The 27,050-nt window shown below is 44.2% G+C and overlaps 1 protein-coding gene across 1 annotated transcript in view; it reads left to right on the top strand.

Moving 5' to 3' along the window:
* The first annotated feature begins 192 nt into the window (after positions 1 to 192).
* LOC135555777 (sterile alpha motif domain-containing protein 14-like) overlaps positions 193 to 27,050 on the top strand; it is a 55,165-nt gene continuing 28,307 nt past the window's right edge. The window contains exons 1-3 of the mRNA XM_064988502.1: positions 193 to 709; positions 6,936 to 6,988; positions 26,392 to 26,549. Coding sequence (XP_064844574.1) covers positions 6,949 to 6,988; positions 26,392 to 26,549 — 198 coding nt within the window. The 5' untranslated portion in view covers positions 193 to 709; positions 6,936 to 6,948. The remainder of the gene's footprint in view (positions 710 to 6,935; positions 6,989 to 26,391; positions 26,550 to 27,050) is intronic.

The following is a 27,050-nucleotide window of genomic DNA, read 5'->3' as shown; positions in this document are numbered from 1 at the left end:
CCCTTTTAAACCTCCTCCTCTTCCTCCTTTTCAGTGTCTCCCCAGGCAGACAAGAGAGGCATCTCACATCTCCTTGAGTGGCCTGATAATAAGCTGAATGGAGTGCTGCTGACTGACATCCCCCTCCTTCCCTCCTCCCCCTCCTCCATTACTTCTTCCTCCTCCCCTTAGGCTCTCACTGCCCCCATCCTCCCCCTACACACACACACCAGGGCTGGATCACCAGGACCTGCTTGAGAGCGCTGCCTTCTCCATCATACCAGACAGCTGTGCTTGAGTGTGTGCTTGTGTGTCCCTACCTCAGCCTGCCTCACTCTCTTTCTCTCTCTTGATTTTTCTCCTGTCCCTCTCTCTCTTTACCCCGTCCTTCTCTCTTTCCTTTCGCTCTGCCTTAGACACTGTCATCCACTCCCACTTCTCTCTCTCCCCTCCCTCCTCCCTCTCTACCCCCCCCCCCCCTCCTCCCTCTCTTTCTCGGCTGTCCTTGACAGTGCTCTGTGGCAGAGCAGAGCTCTGTAGTGCTGGGTTGTGCAGGAGGAAGCAGGCAGCCAGCCTTTGCCCAGTGGATACATTCTGTTCTGTCTCTTCCAACGCTGCTGCCGTTACCCGGGATACGCATTCGGCCTGCCGTGCTGCCAGTGGAGACGAGGGCCTTATGCCAGTCTGCCATGTCGACTGAGTGCCAACCTAAGGGGAACACGTTTTAAAGGTGAGCTGCACTGCTTTTACCGCCCGGACTGTTTACCTTGTTGTTGTCTCGATTTCGATCTTGTTTTCTAGTCATTTTCCTCTCTCCGCCCTGCTCTGTTCTCATCTCTATTTCTGCCTATCTCTTATCATCTCTGTTCTCCTCGCTTGTCCTCGCTCTATCTCTCGCTCCTCTCTCTCTCCCTCTTCCTCTCTGAGCCTGCCAGCCCTATCCCCGACAATGCTTTTTGTTGTTGGGAACAAACCCCCTCTTTTGGGAACAAGCTGTGCTTGCTTTGGGATGTGTTTGTCTTGTTAGGTGCGGTCACTCAAGCCAAGGCATCCTCACCCTGACTGAATAGAGAGCTTATTAGATATTCAGCTGCATTGACCCATGTAGTTCTGTCTGGGTTGTTGTCAGGCTATTAAAGAGACTGTTCACTGTTTTCCTTCACTCCCCTCGTTTGATTTCTCCTGAGGTCTGTTGCAACATTTAGCAATACACTGAAAGTGAGATATTTTAACTCTAAAATGTAGGAGCTTAATGTGTTCTATGCATTTCTCTTTTTTTCTGGGTATCTTTCTAAATATCTGCCTCTCCTCTCTTTCCCTCTCCCTCTCCCCCTCTTTTTTCTCTCTCTTCCTCCATCTCTCCATCGTCCTCCTCTTCCTTCTATCTCTCTCTCTCGCCGCCACGTGAGAGAGTGTCTGTCTTCCCCCAGGGTTGTTTGTGCTGTTCCTAACACGTTAACACACAGATGGGACACGGCATGTTCACACAGCCTAACGAGCAAGCCCCTCCCATCATGTGCAGTGGTAAAATGCTGCAACTAATGGGGAAAGATACACTGTCCTTATAAATCATGACACCTCATAGGACTGTGTCGTTGCAGTCTGAAATGTCTTCATTTCCTAGTTTCCTTTCCTTCATGGGCACTGACCTGTGAGGACTCAATTTGTTAGAAAACTTTAATGGAGTTATATCCTATTGTTTCACCTATCAATTATCATGGAAAGGTTACAAGGAAGTGGAACAATGTCAACATAGGGAGCCAGCCTGGACTCAACATAAAGTAGTGGTGTAGTAGTTGTGGACAGTGTATAATGGTACATGAAATTATCTTGGACTGAGCTCTTCTTATAGGCCACTTTCCTCCAACTGTCTGGCCCCATGGCCGTCACTCAGCCCCTAAACCTATCTCTGTCTGCAGGAAGTGATCGGTTCATATTTCCTGCCCTCCCTTCATCCATCATCCCTACCTTCTCTGACCTCGTTGACTCCTCCTCAAGAGGGTGACTGGTTGTACGGCTTCATCGAACCTCTGAGAAGCCGGCTGTTCACATTATCGTTATATCACACAGGGTTAGAGTGTGTGTGTGTGTGTGTGTGTGTTCGTAAGGCCATTATCGTTGATACCCACGTTGTGTGTCAGTCTTGTGAAGGTTTAATGTGTGTGCACGTGCCCACGCACATGTGAAATCCCATTTGCCAAATATATAGAGACCATTCCCTGGAGGCAGAGACAGTATATTGCCTCAACACTCATTCTCTTCTCTCCCTAGTTTTATGTCCCTGTAAGTCATCCATGGTGGGACGCTCGGTCTTGGGACCTGGGTATGAATGTGTGTTGAGTGTGTTGAGTGTGTGAGAGCATGTATCTCTATATCTGTGTGTGTGGCAATCTGTGTCCTGTCCACACCTCATGTATGTTTTAATGAACCATGTTCTGGCAGAGGCCACCCCATAGATTTGTTGGAATAGGGGTCATGAGAGGGAAGTGGGGGGTTGGGTTGAGGCCTGCGCTGCCTAAATTGCATCCCCCAGAATCGACTGTTAGCCCCCACTCCTTTCCCACATAGCATCGGAGTGGGGCAAAGCGAGACTCAATTCTGCTGCTAATACTATGAGACATTCCCTCAGACATCCCGCCAAGGAGGGAAGGCAGTGACATGATTTTTTCCAAACAAACTATGCGACGTGAATAGTTTGAACCAAAATCACAGATTTAAGCAGATTGCATATGAAGTATCTTTCACCTTTAAAGGTGGAGTTCAGGATTTTGGCAAATAAGCCTTTATCTACTTCCCTAGATTCAGATGAACTTGTGAAGAAAAATGTTATGTCTCTGTGTGCAGTTTGTTTCCCTTTAAACCATCAGTACAGCACATCCTACTATTCAATCATCTACTGTCTGTACTGCTTCGGCTCACTAGCTAGTTGGTTTATGGAGGATGATGCTCTGCTCATCACTGTCTTTCTCCTAATCTCAGTCATCTGCTGCACTACACTACAGACAGTAAATTCCCTCCTTTTAACCACCCATCCATTTGTGTGCTGTCTCTCTCTCTCTCTCCCTCTCTCTCTCTCACACTTTCTCTCTCTCTCTTACTCCCCCCCTCTCCCTCTCTCTGTCTCCACTGGGTGTGTGTGTGTGTGTGCGACTGTTGTATCTGTCACACACACAGCTCTCTCTCTGGGCGTTTCCTCTATGTGATGTACTGCAACACCCTGCTCTCTCAGGAATATCTGTGTGTGTCCCTATTCTCTCCCCAACAAGTGGACGTATTGATACACTAACTTCTTACTAGACGAGGTTATCGAAATAATGACTCATGCAGGCTGTATCGCAACCGGCCTTGATTAGGAGTCCCATAGGGCGACACACAATTGCCCTAGCGTTATCTGGGTTTGTCCGGTGTAGGCCGTCATTGTAAATAAGAATTTGTTCTTAACTGACTTGCCTAGTTAAATAAAAAATACAATAAAAAGCACTTTATGATTTATTTATTTCCGGACAATATTAGTCATCTCTTTAAGTGAGTCATTGTGGAGCTGTAAAATGATTCCTTCACTAAGCTAACATTGATGTTTTCATCCCACTTTTGTACATGTTTTCTTGCCCTTTTGGTCTGTTTATCGATGTCTGTCTTTTCTAATACAGGACTTATCTTTACATTCAATATGTTTTCTGTCTCTTACCGGAACTCACACCTACATGCACGCACAGAGAGCATTCATCCACCTCCCACACACACATATTCCTGTGCTGTGCTAACTAGGTGCAGGACACAGCAGCATATCTAAGGTGTCCCCTCTTCCAGGTTAGGTCCATATGGAGACCAGGGCTGCCCTGCCAGGGATACAGGACCACGGGCAGTAGGCAGCAGATGGCCTCTCTCTCCTGGGCCCCCTGCCCACTCACCTCTCCTCCTCCCCTCTTCTTCCTCTGGGCCTGGTAGCTGGTGCAGTCAGCACACTGTTAGTGGCTTCTTCATCTACAAACCGGGGGGAGATTTAGGCTGAGTTCCAATGCTATCGAATGGCCTCCTAAACTCATCTGCATCCTCTCTGATGATCATTGATTTAAATTACTGGCTGTCCATTACTATCAAATGATCTCCATTTCTATCCGTTTTGACCATGGCTCTAAGACTGGATAGGTGGAACCAAGTGGTTGCTTGGCTTTCACATGGGAAGCAATAGGAGCATGGAGCTATCTGGTGTCACAATATTCAATGAGTCCTTCCATGAGACTCTTGATGGTGTCGTAAAGGGGATGCTCGTGCTCGCTGTATTAACAGATGGGTAACGGAATGTCTAAAAACAGAGGGGGTATCATTTATGATGACGCTGCACTTTTGGATAATACTTTCTTTGTCCGAAGTTGTGCAGAAGTGTCTTGAGGCAGTTTCTCACAGATGTGATGTTTGTTGCAAACTCTAATGCAGTAAGTTTATTATTGGCTGGATTAACCCCCAGGCCAGTTCTGGCAGAAGTGGATTTTGAAGAGAAAAACAAAAGCCCAGCTATGTTTTTAAAGAAAATAATCGCCCACTGTTCTTACAGACTGCAGCAAACTATTCTGTCCAATGCTTACAACTGTTACTGTAGCCATATAATGACCAGTACTGTGTTTCCCATGCCTCCATTACAGCACAGAGCAACCATCCATTAGAGTTGTCTGATAAGGTAGAGTACAGTGCCTTGCGAAAGTATTCATCCCCCTTGGCATTTGTCCTATTTTGTTGCATTACAACCTGTAATTTAAATCGATTTTTATTTGGATTTCATGACATACACAAAATAGACAATTGCTGAAGTGAAATAAAAAAATCTCAAAAATATTAAACAAAAAAGTGGTGCGTGCATATGTATTCACCCCTTTGCTATGAAGCCCCTAAATAAGATCCATTGAAACCAATTACCTTCAGAAGTCACAAAATTAGTTAAATAAAGTAATGTGAAATCTAAGTGTCACATGATCTGTCACGTGATCTCTGCAACACCACTGTGCAAGAGGCACCACCAAACATGCGGCACCATGAAGACCAAGGAGCTCTCCAAACAAGTCAGGCACAAAGTTGTGGAGAAGTACAGATCAGGGTTGGGTTATAAAAAAATATCTGAAACTTTGAACGTTCCCACGGAATACCATTAAATCCGTTATTAAAAAATTGAAAGAATATGGCACCACAACAAACCTGCCAAGAGAGGGCCGCCCACCAAAACTCACGAACCAGGCAAGGATAAGCAAACACATTTGGTGTTCGCCAAAAGGCATGTGGTAGACTCCCCAAACATAGGGAAGAAGGTACTTTGGTCAGATGAAACTAAAATGGAGCTTTTTGTCCATCAAGGAAAATGCTATGTCTGGCGCAAACCTAACACCTCTCATCACCCCTAGAACACTTCCCCACAGTGAAGCATTGGTGGTGGCAGCATCATGCTCTGGGTATGTTTTTCATCGTCAGGGACTAGGGAACTGAATTGAAGGAGCGATGGAGCTAAATACAGGGAAATTCTTGAGGGAAACCTGCTTCAGTCTTCCAGAGATTTGAGACTGGGACGGAGGTTCACCTTCCAGCAGGACAATGACCCTAAGCATACTGCTAAAGCAACACTCAAGTGGTTCAACAAAGCCCAGACCTCAATCCAATTGAGAATCTGTGGTATGAAGATTGCTGTACACCAGTGGAACCCATCCAACTTGAAGGAGCTGGAGCAGTTTTGCCTTGAAGAATGGGCAAAAATCCCTTTGGCTGGATGTGCCAAGCTTATAGAGACATACCTCAAGAGACTTGCAGCTGTAAATGCTGCAGAAGGTGACTCAACAAAGTATTGACTTTGGGGCGAGTGAATAGTTAAGCACGCTCAAGTGTTTTTGTCTTATTTCTTGGTTCTTTCACAATAAAAAATATTTTGCATCTTCAAAGTGGTAGGCATGTTGTGTAAATCAAATGATACAAACCCCCCCAAAATCGATTTTAATTTCAGGTTGTATTGCAACAAAATAGGAAAAATGCCAAGGGGGGTGAATACTTTTACAAGCCACTGTAGAAAGGACGCTGTCCAGAGTGTCGATTGGAACACACAGATAAGATAGGGGGGTTAATGGGCACAAGATTGGGTGATTCGCAGGACAACACAAGCTAGCTTAGGGCAACTTTAATCATCTTAATTTACAACAACCTTGTGTCTTCATTTGATCCTGAATGTTCTATTCATTTTATTTGTGGAGTTAGTTCTAAGATACATTTACAATTTGATCCACTAAAATGTCTATACTTCATACGACAGTGTAACGCCCTCCATTTGAGATGCAATGCATTAACCCACCTTCAAACCCCTTTCCAGCCCAAATGCACACATCATCCATCTTTATCATGCAGCCATTCATTTAGGAAAGTGTGGAACCCCCTGTGTGTGTTTGTGCTCTCCTCTCATCCCTCCATTCTCTCTTCTTTAGCTGCATGTTTAATTACCTGGCTAGCAGGGAAATGGGTCAGCAGTGTGATGATCAGCTGAGCCCTCCCGATCAATCACCCTGACAACTATGCTCCCGAGCAGACGTGCCCATTAGCGCATGAGTGTGTTTTTATCTGTGAGTGAGTAGAAATGGGGAGGGGGGGGGGTCGCTGCTCATTTTCTGGTAAATTCCTAATGTGATTTCCTTGAGGGTTCTTCCAGGGAGAAACAGCCACAGGGCTAAGCATTGCAGCAGACAGATGAGAAGAGGAGGCTTGTTAGATGATGGGGTGGTGAAGCTAAGCAAAGGGCTGCAGGCTGGTCACACGGCTGACTAAACTTGTCCATATACATAAATGCAGCAACTGATTGCACTCTCTGTCTCTCTCTCACTCTCTCTCTCTGTTAGGTTTTTGTTTCTACAGTACCTAATCTAGAATTCTACCCCCCTCGCCCTCTCTGTTTCTCTCTCTTTCTCTCTCTACCCCCTCTCTCTTCACAGTGCCCATTGCGCCATGTCTGCCACACAGCTGGAGGAGACAGAAAATGTTTTTGGTGAGTGTTTCTCTCTCTCTCTCTGTGTTTGTGTGTGTTTGTGTCTCGCACGTTTAATGAGTGTTGTATATGAGATGCACTAATGAAGATTGTGTGTTTGTGTGCGTACATCTCTCAAAGAAAGATACACGACATGAGGCACACAGAAATAAAGCGTTTGTGTGGTGTGTGTCTGGCATAAACTACTGTATGTGTGTGCTGGACCTATAACCTTCTGAATACCAAATCTGTGGAACATGAGGGCGTCTGTTGTTGTAATTATACGTGGGAAGGCCTATGCTATGAAATATCATGACTGCTCTTCTCAGCTTAAAGGGCAGTCCAGTCAGGCTACACATGCATGCAGACACACATATACACACACAAACACTCCATGTCCTATTTTAAGAAAATCAATTCCTAAAGAGGCTATGACTCAGACTTCTACATCACAGCACCTTTGTATATAACGTTGAAACCAGCAAGTACCTCTCAGTCAGAGTCCTATAAATACTCCCTATTCCCCTTCGGAACAGCTCCCAGGTCATCTCTCTCTCCCTGAATAAGACACTCCAGCACTAATGTGGAACATCATCCTTTGTGTGGACTCAGCCGTTTGGGTCTGTCGTGACGTTGTATTAGTTAATGTGACGACTGTTGCTCATCGAATGATTACAAGTTTCTAATTACATGATTAACTGAATCAAGCAATTATTAACTCATTAACCTGGGGCACCTTGGGAAAACGAGTTTTTATTGAGTTTCTATTTCCCAAATGAACTCAAAGAATATCAGAATAGCGATTTATCAGAATAGCGAACAGCCGCTAATTAACCAGTTGCCTCTAACAGTCTCGTTCTGAACGTTGTATAGCCCGTGAATCTGCACGGACCCGGGTCCCACTAATGAATTCGTACCACACCAATCTTAGTTGAATATTTATTTACTAAAAAGCTAAAATGATGATAAAAGATACACATAGACAAAACACATTATAGGCTATTGATTAGAATTTAGTATAACGGGCCAACACACTATGGCGCGTGTTACCCACAATGGGAATTTCAAAAGAGAGAGAACAGAAAGAAGTACACAAGAGAAATATACATTTGGGTGAATTTGTCAGCTAAGCTATTCTAACCCTTTCCTCAAACTGCCGCTCTTATGGGTCAGAATATAATGATGTAATTACGTGGGAATGATCTCCGGGGATTCTCTGCATAGGCCTTCAGCTATTCGATGATGCGCTACTCCGGCGCACCTCTCTGACGGTCTTCTCGGTGTCAGTGTCCTTTTTGGCTTAGTGGTCTGTTCCCTCACCCCTTTCTCTGGAAGGGGTCTTCTGAGGCCAGACAGCTCTGTAGCTCAGAGCTCACAGCATAGGAATGAAACCCTTTAGATACCACGATTCGATGGGAGATGGAGGCTAGGTGGTTCGACTTGAATTCACCCGCTTAGACACAGTGACTCATCCGTAACTTGGGTAGAAAAGGATTTCTTTGTCCTCAAACTTGCGTTGCGTTTTGGGTTTGTTGACCTTTTAAGACCCTGCTGCAGCTGGGGTCACGAAGTCTTGTTGTAAATTCTATACTCACAGGTTTTATACCCTTGGGTCAGAAGTGGGCAAGGTCACCTTTAGGGCAATTCTCTGGGCATACCAAGTTAATGAGGCAAGGGCTAGATTTTTCTCAAACCCCATTTTAATCAAATCAAATCAAATTTTATTTGTCACATACACATGGTTGCAGTTGTCAAAGCGAGTGTATCGAAATGCTTGTGCTTCTAGTTCCGACAATGCAGTAATAACCAACTAGTAATCTAAATAACAATTCCAAAACTACTACCTTATACACACAATTGTAAAGGGATAAAGAATATGTACATAAAGATATATGAATGAGTGATGGTACAGAGTGGTATAGCAAAGATGCAGTAGATGGTATCGAGTACAGTATATACATATGAGATGAGTAGGTAAATCAAATCAAATCAAATGTATTTATATAGCCCTTCGTACATCAGCTGATATCTCAAAGTGCTGTACAGAAACCCAGCCTAAAACCCCAAACAGCAAGCAATGCAGGTGTAGAAGCACGGTGGTTAGGAAAAACTCCCTAGAAAGGCCAAAACCTAGGAAGAAACCTAGAGAGGAACCAGGCTATGTGGGGTGGCCAGTCCTCTTCTGGCTGTGCCGAGTAGAGATTATAACAGAACATGGCCAAGATGTTCAAATGTTCATAAATGACCAGCATGGTCGAATAATAATAAGGCAGAACAGTTGAAACTGGAGCAGCAGCACGGCCAGGTGGACTGGGGACAGCAAGGAGTCATCATGTCAGGTAGTCCTGGGGCATGGTCCTAGGGCTCAGGTAGTCCGAGAGAGAGAAATTAAGAGAGAAGGAGAGAATTAGAGAACGCACACTTAGATTCACACACAGGACACCGAATAAGACAGGAGAAGTACTCCAGATATAACAAACTGACCCTAGCCCCCCAACACATAAACTACTGCAGCATAAATACTGGAGGCTGAGACAGGAGGGGTCAGGAGACACTGTGGCCCCATCCGAGGACACCCCCGGACAGGGCCAAACAGGAAGGATATAACCCCACCCACTTTGCCAAAGCACAGCCCCCACGCCACTTGGGATATCTTCAACCACCAACTTACCATCCTGAGACAAAGCTGAGTATAGCCCGCAAAGATCTCGGCCATGGCACAACCCAAGGGGGGGTGCCAACCCAGACAGGATGACCACATCAGTGAATCAACCCACTCAGGTGACGCACCCCTTCCAGGGACGGCATGAGAGGGCCCCAGTAAGCCAGTGACTCAGCCCCTGTAATAGGGTTAGAGGCAGAGAATCCCAGTGGAAAGAGGGGAACCGGCCAGGCAGAGACAGCAAGGGTGGTTCGTTGCTCCAGAGCCTTTCCGTTCACCTTCCCACTCCTGGGCCAGACTAAACTCAATCATGTGACCCACTGAAGAGATGAGTCTTCAGTAAAGACTTAAAGGTTGAGACCGAGTTTGCATCTCTGACATGGGTAGGCAGACCGTTCCATAAAAATGGAGCTCTATAGGAGAAAGCCCTGCCTCCAGCTGTTTGCTTAGAAATTCTAGGGACAATTAGGAGGCCTGCGTCTTGTGACCGTAGCGTACATGTAGGTATGTAAGGCAGGACCAAATCAGAGAGATAGGTAGGAGCAAGCCCATGTAATGCTTTGTAGGTTAGCAGTAAAACCATGAAATCAGCCCTTGCTTTGACAGGAAGCCAATGTAGGGAGGCTAGCACTGGAGTAATATGATCACATTTTTTGGTTCTAGTCAGGATTCTAGCAGCCGTATTTAGCACTAACTGAAGTTTATTTAGTGCTTTATCCGGGTAGCCGGAAAGTAGAGCATTGCAGTAGTCTAACCTAGAAGTGACAAAAGCATGGATTAATTTTTCTGCATCATTTTTGGACAGAAAGTTTCTGATTTTTGCAATGTTACGTAGATGGAAAAAGCTGTCCTTGAAATGGTCTTGATATGTTCTTCAAAAGGGAGATCAGGGTCCAGAGAACGCTGAGGTCCTTCACAGTTTTATTTGAGACGACTGTACAACCATTAAGATTAATTGTCAGATTCAACAGAAGATCTCTTTGTTTCTTGGGACCTAGAACAAGCATCTCTGTTTTGTCCGAGTTTAAAAGTAGAAAGTTTGCAGCCATCCACTTCCTTATGTCTGAAACACATGCTTCTAGCAAGGGCAATTTTGGGGCTTCACCATGTTTCATTGAAATGTACAGCTGTGTGTCATCCGCATAGCAGTGAAAGTTAACATTATGTTTTCGAATAACATCCCCAAGAGGTAAAATATATAGTGAAAACAATAGTGGTCCTAAAACGGAACCTTGAGGAACACAGACATTTACAGTTGATTTGTCAGAGGACAAACCATTCACAGAGACAAACTGATATCTTTCCGACAGATAAGATCTAAACCAGGCCAGAACTTGTCCGTGTAGACCAATTTGGGTTTCCAATCTCTCCAAAAGAATGTGGTGATCGATGGTATCAAAAGCAGCACTAAGGTCTAGGAGCACGAGGACAGATGCAGAGCCTCGGTCCGATGCCATTAAAATGTCATTTACCACCTTCACAAGTGCCGTCTCAGTGCTATGATGGGGTCTAAAACCAGACTGAAGCATTTCGTATACATTGTTTGTCTTCAGGAAGGCAGTGAGTTGCTGCGCAACAGCCTTTTCTAAGATTTTTGAGAGGAATGGAAGATTCGATATAGGCCGATAGTTTTTTATATTTTCTGAGTCAAGGTTTGGCTTTTTCAAGAGAGGCTTTATTACTGCCACTTTTAGTGAGTTTGGTACACATCCGGTGGATAGAGAGCCGTTTATTATGTTCAACATAGGAGGGCCAAGCACAGGAAGCGGCTCTTTCAGTAGTTTAGTTGGAATAGGGTCCAGTATGCAGCTTGAAGGTTTAGAGGCCATGATTATTTTCATCATTGTGTCAAGAGATATAGTACTAAAACACTTGAGCGTCTCTCTTGATCCTAGGTCCAGGCAGAGTTGTGCAGACTCAGGACAACTGAGCTTTGAAGGAATACGCAGATTTAAAGAGGAGTCTGTAATTTGCTTTCTAATAATCATAATTTTTTCCTCAAAGAAGTTCATGAATTTATCACTGCTAAAGTGAAAGTCATCCTCTCTTGGGGAATGCTGCTTTTTTGTTAGCTTTGCGACAGTATCAAAAAGGAATTTTGGATTGTTCTTATTATCCTCAATTAAGTTAGAAAAATAGGATGATCGAGCAGCAGTAAGGGCTCTTCGGTACTGCACGGTACTGTCTTTCCAAGCTAGACGGAAGACTTCCAGTTTGGTGTGGCGCCATTTCCGTTCCAATTTTCTGGAAGCTTGCTTCAGAGCTCGGGTATTTTCTGTGTACCAGGGAGCTAGTTTCTTATGAGAAATGTTTTTAGTTTTTAGGGGTGCAACTGCATCTAGGGTATTGCGCAAGGTTAAATTGAGTTCCTCAGTTAGGTGGTTAACTGATTTTTGTCCTCTGGTGTCATTGGGTAGACAGAGGGAATCTGGAAGGACATCAAGGAATCTTTGTGTTGTCTGTGAATTTATAGCACGACTTTTGATGTTCCTTGGTTGGGGTCTGAGCAGATTATTTGTTGCAATTGCAAACGTAATAAAATGGTGGTCCGATAGTCCAGGATTATGAGGAAAAACATTAAGATCCACAACATTTATTCCATGGGACAAAACTAGGTCCAGCAAATGACTGTGACAGTGAGTGGGTCCAGAGACATGTTGGACAAAACCCACTGAGTCGATGATGGCTCCGAAAGCCTTTTGGAGTGGGTCTGTGGACTTTTCCATGTGAATATTAAAGTCACCAAAGATTAGAATATTATCTGCTATGACTACAAGGTCCGATAGGAATTCAGGGAACTCAGTGAGGAACGCTGTATATAGCCCAGGAGGCCTGTAAACAGTAGCTATAAAAAGTGATTGAGTAGGCTGCATAGATTTCATGACTAGAAGCTCAAAAGACGAAAACGTCATTTTTTTTTGTAAATTGAAATTTGCTATCGTAAATGTTAGCAACACCTCCGCATTTGCGGGATGCACGGGGGATATGGTCACTAGTGTAGCCAGGAGGTGAGGCCTCATTTAACACAGTAAATTCATCAGGCTTAAGCCATGTTTCAGTCAGGCCAATCACATCAAGATTATGATCAGTGATTAGTTCATTGACTATAATTGCCTTTGAAGTAAGGGATCTAACATTAAGTAGCCCTATTTTGAGATGTGAGGTATCATGATCTCTTTCAATAATGACAGGAATGGAGGTGGTCTTTATCCTAGTGAGATTGCTAAGGTGAACACCGCCATGTTTAGTTTTGCCCAACCTAGATCGAGGCACAGACACGGTCTCAATGGTGATAGCTGAGCTGACTACACTGACTGTGCTAGTGGCAGACTCCACTATGCTGGAGTCTGGCCTGCACCCTATTTCAATGTGGAGCTAGAGGAGTTAGAGCCCTGTCTATGTTGGTAGATAAGATGAGAGCACCCCTCCAGCTTGGATGGAGTCCGTCACTCCTCAGCAGGTCAGGCTTGGTCCTGTTTGTGGGTGAGTCCCCCTCCCCCTAACTGGGAGGGGGCCAGAGACAATTACTCGATGCCGACACATCTTTCTAGCTGATTTACACGCAGAAGCTATGTTGCGCTTGGTGATCTCTGACTGTTTCATCCTAACATTGTTGGTTCCGACGTGGATAACAATATCTCTATACTCTCTACACTCGCCAGTTTTAGCTTTAGCCAGCACCATCTTCAGATTAGCCTTAACGTCGGTAACCCTGCCCCCTGGTAAACAGTGTATGATCGCTGGATGATTCGTTTTAAGTCTAATACTGCGGGTAATGGAGTCGCCAATGACTAGATTTTTCAATTTGTCAGAGCTAATGGTGCGAAGCTTCGGCGTCTCAGACCCCGTAACGGGAGGAGTAGAGACCAGAGAAGGCTCGGCCTCTGACTCCGACTCGCTGCTTAATGGGGAAAACCGGTTTAAAGTTTCTGTCGGCTGAATGAGCGACACCGGTTGAGCGTTCCTACAGCATTTCCTTCCAGAAACCGTGAGAAAGTTGTCCGGCTGCGGGGACTGTGATTCGTCTGCCTGCAGGGACTGTGATTTGTCTGCCTGCAGGGACCGTGCAATGGGATTTATACTACTATCTGTACTTACTGGCGGCACAGACGTTGTTTCATCCTTTCCTACACTGAAATTACCCTTGCCTAACGATTGCGTCTGAAGCCGGGCATGTAGCACAGCTATCCTCGCCGTAAGGCAAGTACAGCGACTGCAATTAGAAGGCATCATGTTAATGTTACTACTTAGCTTCGGCTGTTGGAGGTCCTTAGCATTAGACGGGACTAAATTAAAGGGGAACTGCACAAGCTGATCTGGCGTCGTTTTTTTGGCTTGCTCTTCAAGAAGTGCTGGCGGCCATGACAGAGGCCAAGGACAACAACCAAAGTGGCATAGTTTAAAGTGGCTAGTGATACATGTATTAAATAAAGATGCAGTAGATGATATAGAGTACAGTATATACGTATTCATATGAGATAAATAATGTAGGGTATGTAAACATTATATTAAGTAGCATTGTTTAAAGTGGCTAGTGATATATTTTACATCAAATCCCATTATAAAAGTGGCTGGAGTTGAGTCAGTGTGTTGGCAGCAGCCACTCAATGTTAGTGGTGGCTGTTTAACAGTCTGATGGCCTTGAGATAAAAGCTGTTTTTCAGTCTCTCGGTCCCAGCTTTGATGCACCTGTACTGACCTCGCCTTCTGGATGATAGCGGGGTGAACAGGCAGTGGCTCGGGTGGTTGTTGTCCTTGATGATCTTTATGGCCTTCCTGTGACATCGGGTGGTGTAGGTGTCCTGGAGGGCAGGTAGTTTGCCCCCGGTGATGCGTTGTGCAGACCTCACTACCCTCTGGAGAGCCTTACGGTTGTGGGCGGAGCAGTTGCCGCTCTCGATTGTGCATCTGTAGAAGTTTGTGAGTGCTTTTGGTGACCAGCCTAATTTCTTCAGCCTACTGAGGTTGAAGAGGCGCTGCTGCGCCTTCTTCACGATGCTGTTTGTGTGGGTGGACCAATTCAGTTTGTCTGTGATGTGTACACCGAGGAACTTAAAACTTACTACCCTCTCCACTACTGTTCCATCGATGTGGATAGGGGGGGTGTTCCCTCTGCTGTTTCCTGAAGTCCACAATCATCTCCTTAGTTTTGTTGATGTTGAGTGTGAAGTTATTTTCCTGACACCACACTCCAAGGGCCCTCACCTCCTCCCTGTAGGCCGTCTCGTTGTTGTTGGTAATCAAGCCTACCACTGTTGTGTCGTCCGCAAACTTGATGATTGATTTGGAGGCGTGCGTGGCCACGCAGTCGTGGGTGAACAGGGAGTACAGGAGAGGGCTCAGAACGCACCCTTGTGGGGCCCCAGTGTTGAGGATCAGCGGGGTGGAGATGTTGTTGCCTACCCTCACCACCTGGGGGCGGCCGTCAGGAAGTCCAGTACCCAGTTGCACAGGGCAGGGTCGAGACCCAGGGTCTTGAGCTTGTTAACGAGTTTGGAGGGTACTATGGTGTTAAATGCTGAGCTGTAGTCGATGAACAGCATTCTCACATAGGTATTCCTCTTGTCCAGATGGGTTAGGGCAGTGTGCAGTGTGGTTGAGATTGCATCGTCTGTGGACCTATTTGGGCAGTAAGCAAATTGGAGTGGGTCTAGGGTGTCAGGTAGGGTGGAGGTGATATGGTCCTTGACTAGTCTCTCAAAGCACTTCATGATAACGGAAGTGAGTGCTACGGGGCGGTAGTCGTTTAGCTCAGTTACCTTAGCTTTCTTGGGAACAGGAACAATGGTGGCCCTCTTGAAGCATGTGGGAACAGCAGACTGATTTATTGAATATGTCTGTAAACACACCAGCCAGCTGGTCTGCGCATGCTCTGAGGGCGTGGCTGGGGATGCCGTCTGGGCCTGCAGCCTTGCGAGGGTTAACACGTTTAAATGTTTTACTCACCTCGGCTGTAGTGAAGGATAGTCCGCATGTTTTGGTTGCGGGCCGTGTCAGTGGCACTGTATTGTCCTCAAAAAAGGCAAAAAAGTTATTTAGTCTGCCTGGGAGCAAGACATCCTGGTCCGTGACTGGGCTGGTTTTCATTTTGTAATCTGTGATTGACTATAGACCCTGCCACATACCTCTTGTGTCTGAGCCGTTGAATTGCGATTCTACTTTGTCTCTATACTGACACTTAGCTTGTTTGATTGCCTTGCGGAGGGAATAGCTACACTGTTTGTATTCGGTCATGTTTCCGGTCACCTTGCCCTGACTAAAAGCAGTGGTTCGCGCTTTCAGTTTCACGCGAATGCTGCCATCAATCCACGGTTTCTAGTTTGGGAATGTTTTAATCGTTGCTATGGGAACAACATCTTCAACGCACGTTCTAATGAACTCGCTCACCAAATCAGCATATTCGTCAATGTTGTTGTTTGACGCAATACGAAACATGTCCCAGTCCACGTGATGGAAGCAGCCTTGGAGCGTGGAATCAGATTGGTCGGACCAGCGTTGAACAGACCTCAGCGCGGGAGCTTCTTGTTTTAGCTTCTGTCTGTAGGCAGGGAGCAACAAAATGGAGTCGTGGTCAGCTTTTCTGAAAGGAGAGCGGGGGAGGGCCTTATATGCGTCGCGGAAGTTAGAATAGCAATGATCCAAGGTTTTGCCAGCCCTAGTTGCGCAATCGATATGCTGATACAATTTAGTGAGTCTTGTTTTCAGATTGGCCTTGTTAAAATCCCCAGCTACAATGAATGCAGCCTCAGGATATGTGGATTCCAGTTTGCAAAGAGTCAAATAAAGTTCGTTCAGAGCCATCGATGTGTCTGCTTGGGGGGGAATATATACGGCTGTGATTATAATCGAAGAGAATTCCCTTGGTAGATAATGTGGTCGACATTTGATTGTGAGGAATTCTAAATCAGGTGAACAGAAGGACTTGAGTTCCTGTATGTTGTTGTGACCACACCACGTCTCTTTAACCATAAAGCATACGCCCCCGCCCCTCTTCTTACCAGAAAGATGTTTGTTTCTGTCGGCGCGATGCGTGGAGAAACCAGCTGGCTGCACCGACTCCGATAGCGTCTCTCGAGTGAGCCATGTTTCCGTGAAGCAAAGAACGTTACAGTCTCTGATGTCCCTCTGGAATGCTACCCTTGCTCGGATTTCATCAACCTTGTTGTCAAGAGACTGGACGTTGGCGAGAAGTATGCTAGGGAGTGGTACTCGATGTGCCCGTCTCGGGAGTCTGACCAGAAGACCGCTTCGTTTCCCTCTTTTACGAAGTCGTTTTTATGGGTCACCGGCTGGGATCCATTCCATTGTCCTGGGTGAAAGGCAGAACACAGGATCCGCTTCGCGAAAGTCATATTCTTGGTCTTACTGATGGTGAGTTGACACTGCTCTTATATTCAGTAGTTCTTCTCGACTGTATGTAATGAAACCTAAGATGACCTGGGGTACCAATGTAAGAAATAACATGTAAAAAAACAAAAAACTGCATAGTTTCCTAGGAACGCGAAGCGAGGCGGCCATCTCTGTCGGCGCCGGACTCAGAACATTTAGACAACTAACTTAACATTTCATCTTTCCCAAAACCTTCCTTTTGATATGGATATTTCCCATACAACATACAACGTATAAACATCAAACATATACTAGGAAAACCCTTCACATTACAATGTTTTCGTAATAACGTCATCTATTAACCTTAATAACAGAACAAAAATTACATACATTTTCATCTATCTAGTCCATCTATCGTCATGACCACCATTGTGGCTGATGAAAACCATTGTTCCAGAGTCCCTTTAGTTCATGTTTAATGTTCTGAGGCTGGTTCTCTATAGTGACAGGACAAAGGAATTTGTCTGTGGCCTGAGATTTATCAGGGGCGTGGGGGCCATAAAATCCCCCACGTCTTCAGACCCCTAGATCTCTCCTCCTCTGTTGGGGTTGAGAGATAATCTGTAGGGTTGTGGTCTCTTGTAACCTGACCTGATCAAGACAGTCATGAGAGGTCTCAGCGGTGTCAAGTCCAATTTCCCAATGTGCCGACTTCTGCATACCCGACCCCCTCTAACCCGCTGTCTTATTGGCCCAGACGCCCCAAATTTGCCGAACTCCTCTAAAAAACATTAATTTCAACTGTATTATGGATTCATGTATCTAACATTGAAGCGTGCATCTACCTGCCTGTCATTCGCTGGCTCAGATTGAGGTATTTTTAGAGTGTGTTTGCATGCATGTGTGTGTGTCTCCACAGCACATCTTTCAAATATCCAGTCACTAAATTAGACAAAACTACACAGCCGGTGGATCAGCCTGACAGCCTTGAGATGTGGCAGTGGGCGACACTAATAGACATTTTTGAACTGACCGTATCTTGTTTGCTTCGCCAGCTCTCTGGCGTTTTCTTAATATACTGTACACACTTTCCTCTAGTGATGCAGCTGTGAGATTGACCTTCATACCTCTCTAGAAAGGTCCACAGGGAAATATAGAGTCGGGGGTAGTGCGCTCAGTAGACCTATAGTGGGGGTGGGCTGTGGTATATCTGTCTCCTACCTACTCTATGTATGGTCTGTGTAGAATCCAATAAGGGGTGGGAGGATGGCTTATGGGGGATGACAGGGGGGTGTGGCTTGGTTTGGTCAATATTTAATGGTGCCTCTTAGCACAGAGACAAGGTCTAATAAGAGCAGGGGGGATAATGTACACCTCTGGGGCTAACAGAATGGGATAAAATTAAGAGGTGATTCTCAGTTCACCCTCTTTCTTCACCCCGCTTTACTCCTCCATGTTGTCTCGTATAATGTTGTCAACAATGTGAACAGGAGGGTTGAGATACTGGAGCCAAGAAATGTTGTTGTTTAACGTGAGGGATTCACCCTGTAAAATAGCGTGTTGTTGTCTGTTGTCTTTGGGGTCGCTGTGCTTGGTCTCCCTTGACTCGCTCAGTGGAAACGTGGTAGAGAACGTAGGCGGGGGCGAGCAGAACAGTTTCCCTCTGCGGCAGTTCGGCCTGTCTGCCTTCATTACTGTCTGTGTACATCCTAATACTGAACCACGGAGCCAGCCAATACACAGCTCATCCAATGAACCACAAAGACAATGCCGTACTGAACTAGCAGTCCCACTGCTATCGTAGCACACAGCTCATAACACACTGAACCCAACCTAACGCAATACAGTTTCAATCTTATAAGCCGAGAATCCATATCCACTCAAACCTTACACTGATATTCTTGATATAAAGCTTGTTTAAGGCTTCAATTATACTGAACCAAACCTTGCTTCCGGATACAAAGCATGTGTCATATAGTAAACCAACTTGAGGAACGCAGCACCAATCTGAAACGGCAAAGCACTCAATTCCATTCACCCCCAGATTGCAGGAAAATTGAATTTAATGAACCTTACACTCTACCACACTGAGAGTTGTGGTTTTGGACTCGATAGCCCAAGCTAGACCCAGTGGTGTCTATTTATACAAATTAACTTTGTGTGCTGCTTGAGTTTTAGCCTGTTGTGCAAGGATGTACCACTAGACAACACTACTAGAGCAATTCACTTCCGTGTTCAATTCTATTTCTGGAGGGAAGTGTGACATGCAGGGGTTGGAACCATTTCCCCCCCAATCATATCGTTCATAACAGAACCAATACTTTTTTTGTTCAGTTCCACTGTTCCGACCGGCAAAAGAAAGTTCAGAACCGGTTTGAACCAAAAAAAAGTAACCATTAATATTCAGAATTATACCTATGGAGGAGCAGCTTCATGAAGGAACATTGAATGTCTTTGATCTTCAGAGAGATGGTTTAACGTTGGACCAAAACTAGCTAGCTAGTGTGTGTGTGTGTGTAGAGCTGCACCAGAATCAAAATAAAACATTTGTAGTTAATAAATCCAATGTCAAACGTGATAACTATTTAGTATCCTTAACTAGCATTGAAAAAGTTAATCCATTCTTCTCTAATAAAAAATCTCTCTCCCTAATTTCTGAATCATACTTGTAAATTCAGTAGAAGGCTAGCAGGCAGGCAGACACTGGAAAAAGAGTGAGGGCTTTGCATAGAAGCTTTGTTGCATTTTTTTTTTTTTTTTGCAAATGGATGCCCGGAATGTAAAATAATGTTATTAACCTGTTCCCATGGTTCTGTTCAAGAATAGTATAGATCACTTTCGTTCCAGGTTTTGATTCTGTTCCTTGAAAAATGACGTACTTTCCGGTTTTCAGTTCTGTTCCCTGACCCCTGGTGATATGTGTACTGTGTGCTGTTTTAAATTTGGACAGATTACAATGCTTCTGTAAGATAGCAGATGGCTACTGTTGAGTCGTGATTTTTCAAAGCAAAGGAGGTTCCCTTTCGTCGACTGTGAGGTACATGAACAGGTATTGGAGACAGGTCTCCTCCATCTCTGAGCATGTAGCCCATAACATGCACAGAGTGGGCGAAAGGTCAGTTGGGTGTTCAACCTTCCTTGTCAGTAAGCTGATGGCAGAACTACAGGTGGAAAATGTCACTCTGCCTCCATTTGACCACTGCTGGGTCACTGAGCAGCACAAACATTGATTTACAGAGTGCACCCCAAATGGCACCTTATTCCCTAGGGCCCATAGAGCTCTAGTCAAAAGTAGTGCAAAAGTAGGGATCAGGGTGCCATTTGGGATGCAACCACAATTTTAATGGATGAACAACAGGGTTCTGAATATAGCCATAGTGAGTCATATAGACATTATACTTTAATTCTCAAATTCAACCCCTCATGTTAAGACAATGTCGTAAGCTAGGACAGTGTAGAGAGAGCGAGGTCCAAATTTGCCCAACCACAGTCAAGTGGAGTCCAGTGGAAGTGCTACATTATTCTGGAGCTCATTGTGCATTGTGGTCTTCTTAGATGAGAATGGATCTCTGGTCATTTAGTGTGATCTGCCACACCTGCCCTTTTATTCAGAATGCTCAATAAATCTAATTGTATTTGTCACATGCGCCGAATGCAACAGGTGTAGACCTTACAGTGAAATGCTTTCTTACAAGCGCTTAACCAATAATCCCCCCTCCCCCCAAAATAACAATAACAAATAACAATAACAAATAATTAAAAAGCAGCAATAAAATAACAATAGCGAGGCTATATACAGGGGGTACCAGTACAGAGTCAATGTGCGGGGGCACAGGTTAGTAAAGGTAATTGAGGTATTTATGTACATGTAGTTAGAGTTATTAAAGTGACTATGCATACAAGGTATATAACAGAGAGTAGCAGCAGCGTAAAAGAGGGATGGGGGCAATGTAAATAGTCTGGGACTATGGTCGTCTCGGGGTATAGTACACGTCCTGGTAATCCGTCTGGCACTGTGGCCTTGTGAATGTTGACCTGTTTAAAGGTCTTACTCACATCGGCTGAGGAGACGGTGATCCCACAGTCGTTCGGAACAGCTGATGCTCTCATGCATGCTTCAGTATTACTTGCCTCGAAGCGAGCATAGAAGTAGTTTAGCTCGTCTGGTAGGCTCGTGTCACTGGGCAGCTCTCGGCTGTGCTTCCCTTTGTGGTCTGCAATAATTTGCAAGCCCTGCCACATCCAACGAGCGTCGGAGCCGTTGTAGTACAATTCGATCTTAGTCCTGTATTGACCCTTTGCCTGTTTGAAGTTTCGTCGGAGGGCATAGAGGGATTTCTTATACGCTTCCGGGTCAGACTCCCACTCCTTGAAAGCGGCAGCTCTACCCTTTAGCTCAGTGTGGATGTTCCTTGTAATCCATGGCTTCTGGTTGGGGTATGTACATACAGTCACTGTGGGGATGACGTCATCAATGTACCTATTGATGAAGCCAGTGACTGATGTGGTGTACTCCTCAATGCCATCGGAAGAATCCCGGAACATATTCCAGCCTGTGCTAGCACATTAGTCCTGTAGCTTAGCATCTGCTTCATCTGAACACTTTTTATTGATTGAGTCACTGATGCTTCCTGCTTTAATTATTGCAGGAATCAGGAGGATAGAGTTATGGTCAGATTTTCCAAATGGAGGGTAAGCTTTGTACGCATCTCTGTGTGTGGAGTAAAGATGGTTGCACATTTAACATGCTGGTAGAGATTTGGTAAAATGGATGTAAGATTCCCTGCATTAAAGTCCCCGGCCACTAGGAGCGCCGCCTCTGGATGAGCGTTTTCCTGTTTGCTTATGGCGGTATACAGCTCATTTAGTGCGGTCTTAGTGCCAGCATCGTTCTGTGGTGGTATGTAGACAGCTACGAAAAATACAGATGAAAACTCTCGAGGTAGATAGTGTGGTCTACAGCTTATCATGATATACTCTGCCTCAGGTGAGCAAAACTTTGAGACTTCCTTAGATATCCTGCAACAGCTGTTGTTTACAACTATACATGGGCGGCAGGGTAGCCTAGTGGTTAGAGCGTTGGACTAGTAACCGTAAGGTTGCAAGTTCAAATCCCCGAGCTGACAAGGTACAAATCTGTCGTTCTGCCCCTGAACAGGCAGTTAACCCACTGTTCCTAGGCCGTCATTGAAAATAAGAATTTGTTCTTAACTGACTTGCCTAGTAAAATAAAGGTAAAATAAAAAAGACCGGCAACCCTCGTCTTACCAGAGGCTGCTGTTCTATCCTGCAGATACAGTGTAAAACCCCCCAGCTGTTTATTCTTCATGTCGTCGTTCAGCCACTACTCGGTGAAACATAAGATATTACAGTTTTGAAAGTCCCATTGGTAGTTTAATCTTGCTTGTAGGTTGTCGATTTTATTTTCCAATGATTGTACGTTGGCCAATAGAACGGATGGCAGTGGGGATTTACTCGCTCACCTACGAATTCTCAGAAGACAGCCTGACCTCCTCCCCATTTTTGTCTGTCTTCTCTTCTGGCAAGTGACGGGGATTTGGGCCTGTTCCCAGGCAAGCAGTATATCCTTCACGTCGGACTCGTTAAAGGAAAAAGCTTATTTCCAGCTTGTGGTGAGTAATCGCTGTTCTGATGTCCAGAAGATATTTTTGGTCATAAGAGACAGTAGCAGCAACATAATGTTCAAAATAAGTTATAAACAACGCAAACAAACAAACAAACAAAAAAACACTGTTGGTTAGGAGCACGTAAGATGTCAACCATCCTCTCCGGCGCCATTCTACAGATAGGTGTCATGACAGTACATTAATGTGCCATTACCAATGCTATGAGTCATATGCAGAATCCTATACCCCATAAGGTTTACATGAAGAGTCCTTAATTGATGTTAGGTGCAATGACCATTAACTGTAATACTGTTTAAATTGTTTGTCTACATTAAATTAAAACAGAAGTCGTCTGCACCACAATTCAGTTCAGGGAAACATTTCCACACATTCTGACTAAAAAAAACTTTTCTAAAACAATGCATTTTAATGAGCTGTAGATAAATCGGTCACATTTGTGTTGCTAAGGAGTAGAAATCCATTTTTTGTTTTAAATACTTCATTGAACCTCATGCCCTTGGTGTCTGAGGGTGTTCATCAACACTCCCTTCCTTATCGTTATCCCAGTGTCTCTGAACCTCACCGAGTGCCTGCATGGACAGTGTGCTGCCTGGGCATTTCTACATGATTAAAGACCAATTATATTAGAGTGAACACTCAGCCATGGGAGAGAGGGAAGAGGATATGCACGTCAAAAAAAATGAGTCGATCTTTAGATTTCCTCTTAATTCTCACACAAATCAAAATATTTGAGTCATATTTTCTCTCTCTCTTATTTTTAGTTTTATTACTTTTGGTGTCGGTGGTGGGATCCTTTGAAAATAGGTTCTTAGCTATTTAGCCTAATATTGTCCGGGACATGATAGTAATTACTATATACGGTATATTACAATAATCTTGCCCAAACTTGAATGGCTGCAGTGAGCATCAGAGAAGAGAACTTCAGTGATCATGTGTGGTTCATAACTGATGAAAGGTCTCACCACTTTCCTCTGTTGCATCTTATTTTTAGTCTGTCTCGGCAGACTGGCTGGTGTTAGATCCTCTATTACAGAGCAGTCAGTGCTGTCCTGTGCGGTACAGTACAGTTTGTGATGAGATCTGAGCGTCAGCCTGGTCAGAGAGCGGTATCAGAAGAATCCTTGTTAGTTGGCGCTTTCACTGCGGCGTGGCCGCCAATGAATCATCACTGGCCTCCGTTCTGAAACAACAACAGTAACAAGAGCACTTAGCTGTTGACTCACTTAGCTGTTGCTTTGACTTGTATACGTGTTTGATTAGGTAATTGTGGTACATGAATCCCTACTACAGTGCCAATGCTTCCCAAGAAAAGAGCTAATGTTTAGTAGAGGGATAGAGGCACTGTGTTTGAGGATTGATACAGTGCCTTCAGAAAGTATTCCAACCCCTTGACTTATTCCAGATTTTGTTGTGTTATATATAGCCTGAATAAAATAAACAATTCTCACCCATCTACACACAATACCCCATAATAACAACGTTTTTAGAAATGTTTGCAAATGTATTGAATATGAAACACAGAAATATCTAATTATGGGTATGCTTGATGCAGCCTCCACCATGCTTGAAAATATGAAGAGTGGTACTCAATGATGTGTTGTGTTGGATTTTCCCCAAACATAACGTTTTGTATTCAGGACATAAAGTTAACTTCTTTGCCACATTTTTTGCAGTGTTACTTTAGTGCCTTGTTACAAACAGGATGCATGTTTTGGAATATTTGTGTTCTGTACAGGCTTCCTTCTTTTCACTTTGTCAATTAGGTTAGTATTGTGGAGTCACTACAATTTTGTTGATCAATTCTCAGTTGTCTCTTATCACAGCCATTAAAATCTGTAACTGTTTTAAAGTCATGGTGAAATCCCTGAGTGGTTTTCTTCCTTACCGGAGACTGAGTTAGGAAGGACACCTTTATCTTTGTAGTGAATGGGTGCATTGCTACAGTGTAATGAATAACTTCACCATGCTCAAAGGGATATTCAATGTCTGCTTTTTTTGTTGCTTTTTTTACCCATCTACCAATAGGTGTCCTTCATTGCGAGGCATTGGAAAATCTCCCTGGTCTTTGTGATTGAATCTATGTTTGAAATTCACTGCTCGACTGAGGGGCCTTACAGATAATTGTATGAGTCGTGTACAGTGATGAGGTAGTCATTCCAAAATCATGTAAGGATCCGCCCCTTTTTTTCAATTTCTCCCTAAAATGACATACCCAGATCTAACTGCCTGTCGATCAGGCCCTGAAGCAAGGATATGCATATTCTTGATACCATTTGAAAGCAAACACTTTGACGTTTGTGGAAATGTGAATGGAATGTAGGAGAATATAACACATTACATCTGGTAAAAGACAATAAAAAGAAAATCCAACAGATGTTTTTGTATTTTTGTATTTTTTTTGTATCATCGTCTTTGAAATGCAAGACAAAGGCCATAATGTATTATTCAAGCCCGGGTGTAATTTAGATTTTGGCCACTAGATGGCAGCAGTGTCTGCACAAAGTTTTAGACTGATCAAATAAACCATTGCTTTTCTGTTCAAAACCTTTGTATCAAGACTGGCCAGATTTGCCTAATTTGTTTATTAATAACTTTCAAGTTCAAAACTGTGCACTCTCATCAAACAATAGCATGGTATTATTTCACTGTAATAGCTACTGTAAATTGGACAGTGCAGTAAGATGAACAAGAATTTAAACTTTCTGCCACTATCAGATATGTTGATGTCCTGGGAAATGTTCTTGTTACTTACAACCTCGTGCTAATCGCATTAGCCTACGTTAGCTCAACCGTCCCGTGAGGGACCCACCAATCCTGAAGAAGTTTTAAGCACTATTATTGCACACAGAGTGAGTCCATGCAACTTATTATGTGACTTGTTAAGCAACATTGTACTCCAAAAGTTATTACGGCTTGCCATAACAAATGGGTTGAATACTTATTGACTCATAAATTTCAGCTTATTATTTTTAATTAATTTGTCAACATTTCTAAAACATAATTCCCCCTTGACATTATGGGGTATTGTCTGTAGGCCAATGACACAAAATCAACATTTCATGAATTTTAAATTCAGGCTGCAACATAACAAAATGTGGAAAAAGTCAAGGGGTGTGAATACTTTCTGAAGGCACTGTAAGAGAGGACCAGGTCGTAGGTCAATGTTCATCCCCCACAATCCTCTGCTGACTCAGTCACAGGGGAACATCCAATGTGATTAAATAGATTAATTGTCATGTATTTGGGGGCTGGGGGCTGGATAAATGGAGTGAAGAATGGAGGGGATGAGGGGAGGAGAGGGAGAGATAATTGATGGAAACGCTGAAGGGCTCTCAGATTGGGGTCAAGAGGTCAAAGGCAAAAGGATCGTTCCTCTGGGTACACCACAGATAGAGGATGTTACAGCAGGGGGAGGATCAGATAAACATACTTCATTTGATCAATTAAACTCCTCAGTTTGACACGTAAAAGGTGGTATAACAGTATCTTGTACCTTCTTGTAACACAGACATTAGAGGATTTATTTTACATGAAGGGAATTAGCTTTTGCCCAGTAGTTTATCTTTCTAGGTCCCAGGTGAAATTAATATATTATGATAGCTGTAGCCTAATGTTTAGGTCTGGGCTTTCCTTGTAACACATTCTGCATCAAATGGATCTGTTAAAAGCACTTCTCAAATCTGTGTCCAGTACTTATTTAAGTACTTATTTGAGCTTTTCTCTGTGATCTTTCCTCAGACCTGAATGATCTGAATATCATAATTTACTCTGTGATCTTCCCTCAGACCTGAACGAGGCCATCCCAGAGACAGAGCTGCTGGACAACAGCATACAGAAGGGGCGTGCCCAGCTGTCCGTCAAAGCCAGGAGGCACCGCCCCTCTCGCTCTCGCTTCCGAGACAGTGTCAGCTCCACAGAGGGAGATGACAGTCTGGAGAGGAAGGTGAGTGACAGGCGTGAGAGCCAATCAATTGATGACATGGACTCTCAAAGGGACAGGCACACCCACAGGACACATTCCTTTATAGTCTGATGATGACCTTGTAGCATGTGATAACAAAAGACAAGGGCCTTGTCTTGGTAATACAGTATAGATAGACATCTTTGTATAGATAGCACCAAGGGAGATTTTAGGTATTTATTGCGCATTTTATATAGTCACTATACCATAATACTGCACACATGTAGCTAAGTAACACAGCAACTAAAGCTCTATAACTAACAGCGCTGTACATGCCTATACTGGTGAGTAGATCCTGGTTGGTGAAAAACAAAGCTTGACTCAATCAGGCATTGAATCATGTTTCACTGCTTCATTTGACAATCAGATTTTATGGTTGAATTCTTTAGATTCAAACCCATTTAGCTGTAGATGGTAAAATACCATTGCAACCATCCACATGAAATCCGTTTCTTAGTCCTCAAACTCATTTCAGATGATATG

Source organism: Oncorhynchus masou, chromosome 15 (genome assembly GCF_036934945.1).
Source record: "Oncorhynchus masou masou isolate Uvic2021 chromosome 15, UVic_Omas_1.1, whole genome shotgun sequence".
NCBI classification, from domain to species: domain Eukaryota; kingdom Metazoa; phylum Chordata; class Actinopteri; order Salmoniformes; family Salmonidae; genus Oncorhynchus; species Oncorhynchus masou.
Note: the sequence above shows the minus strand (reverse complement) of the source record. Positions and strands in the feature narration are given on the sequence as shown.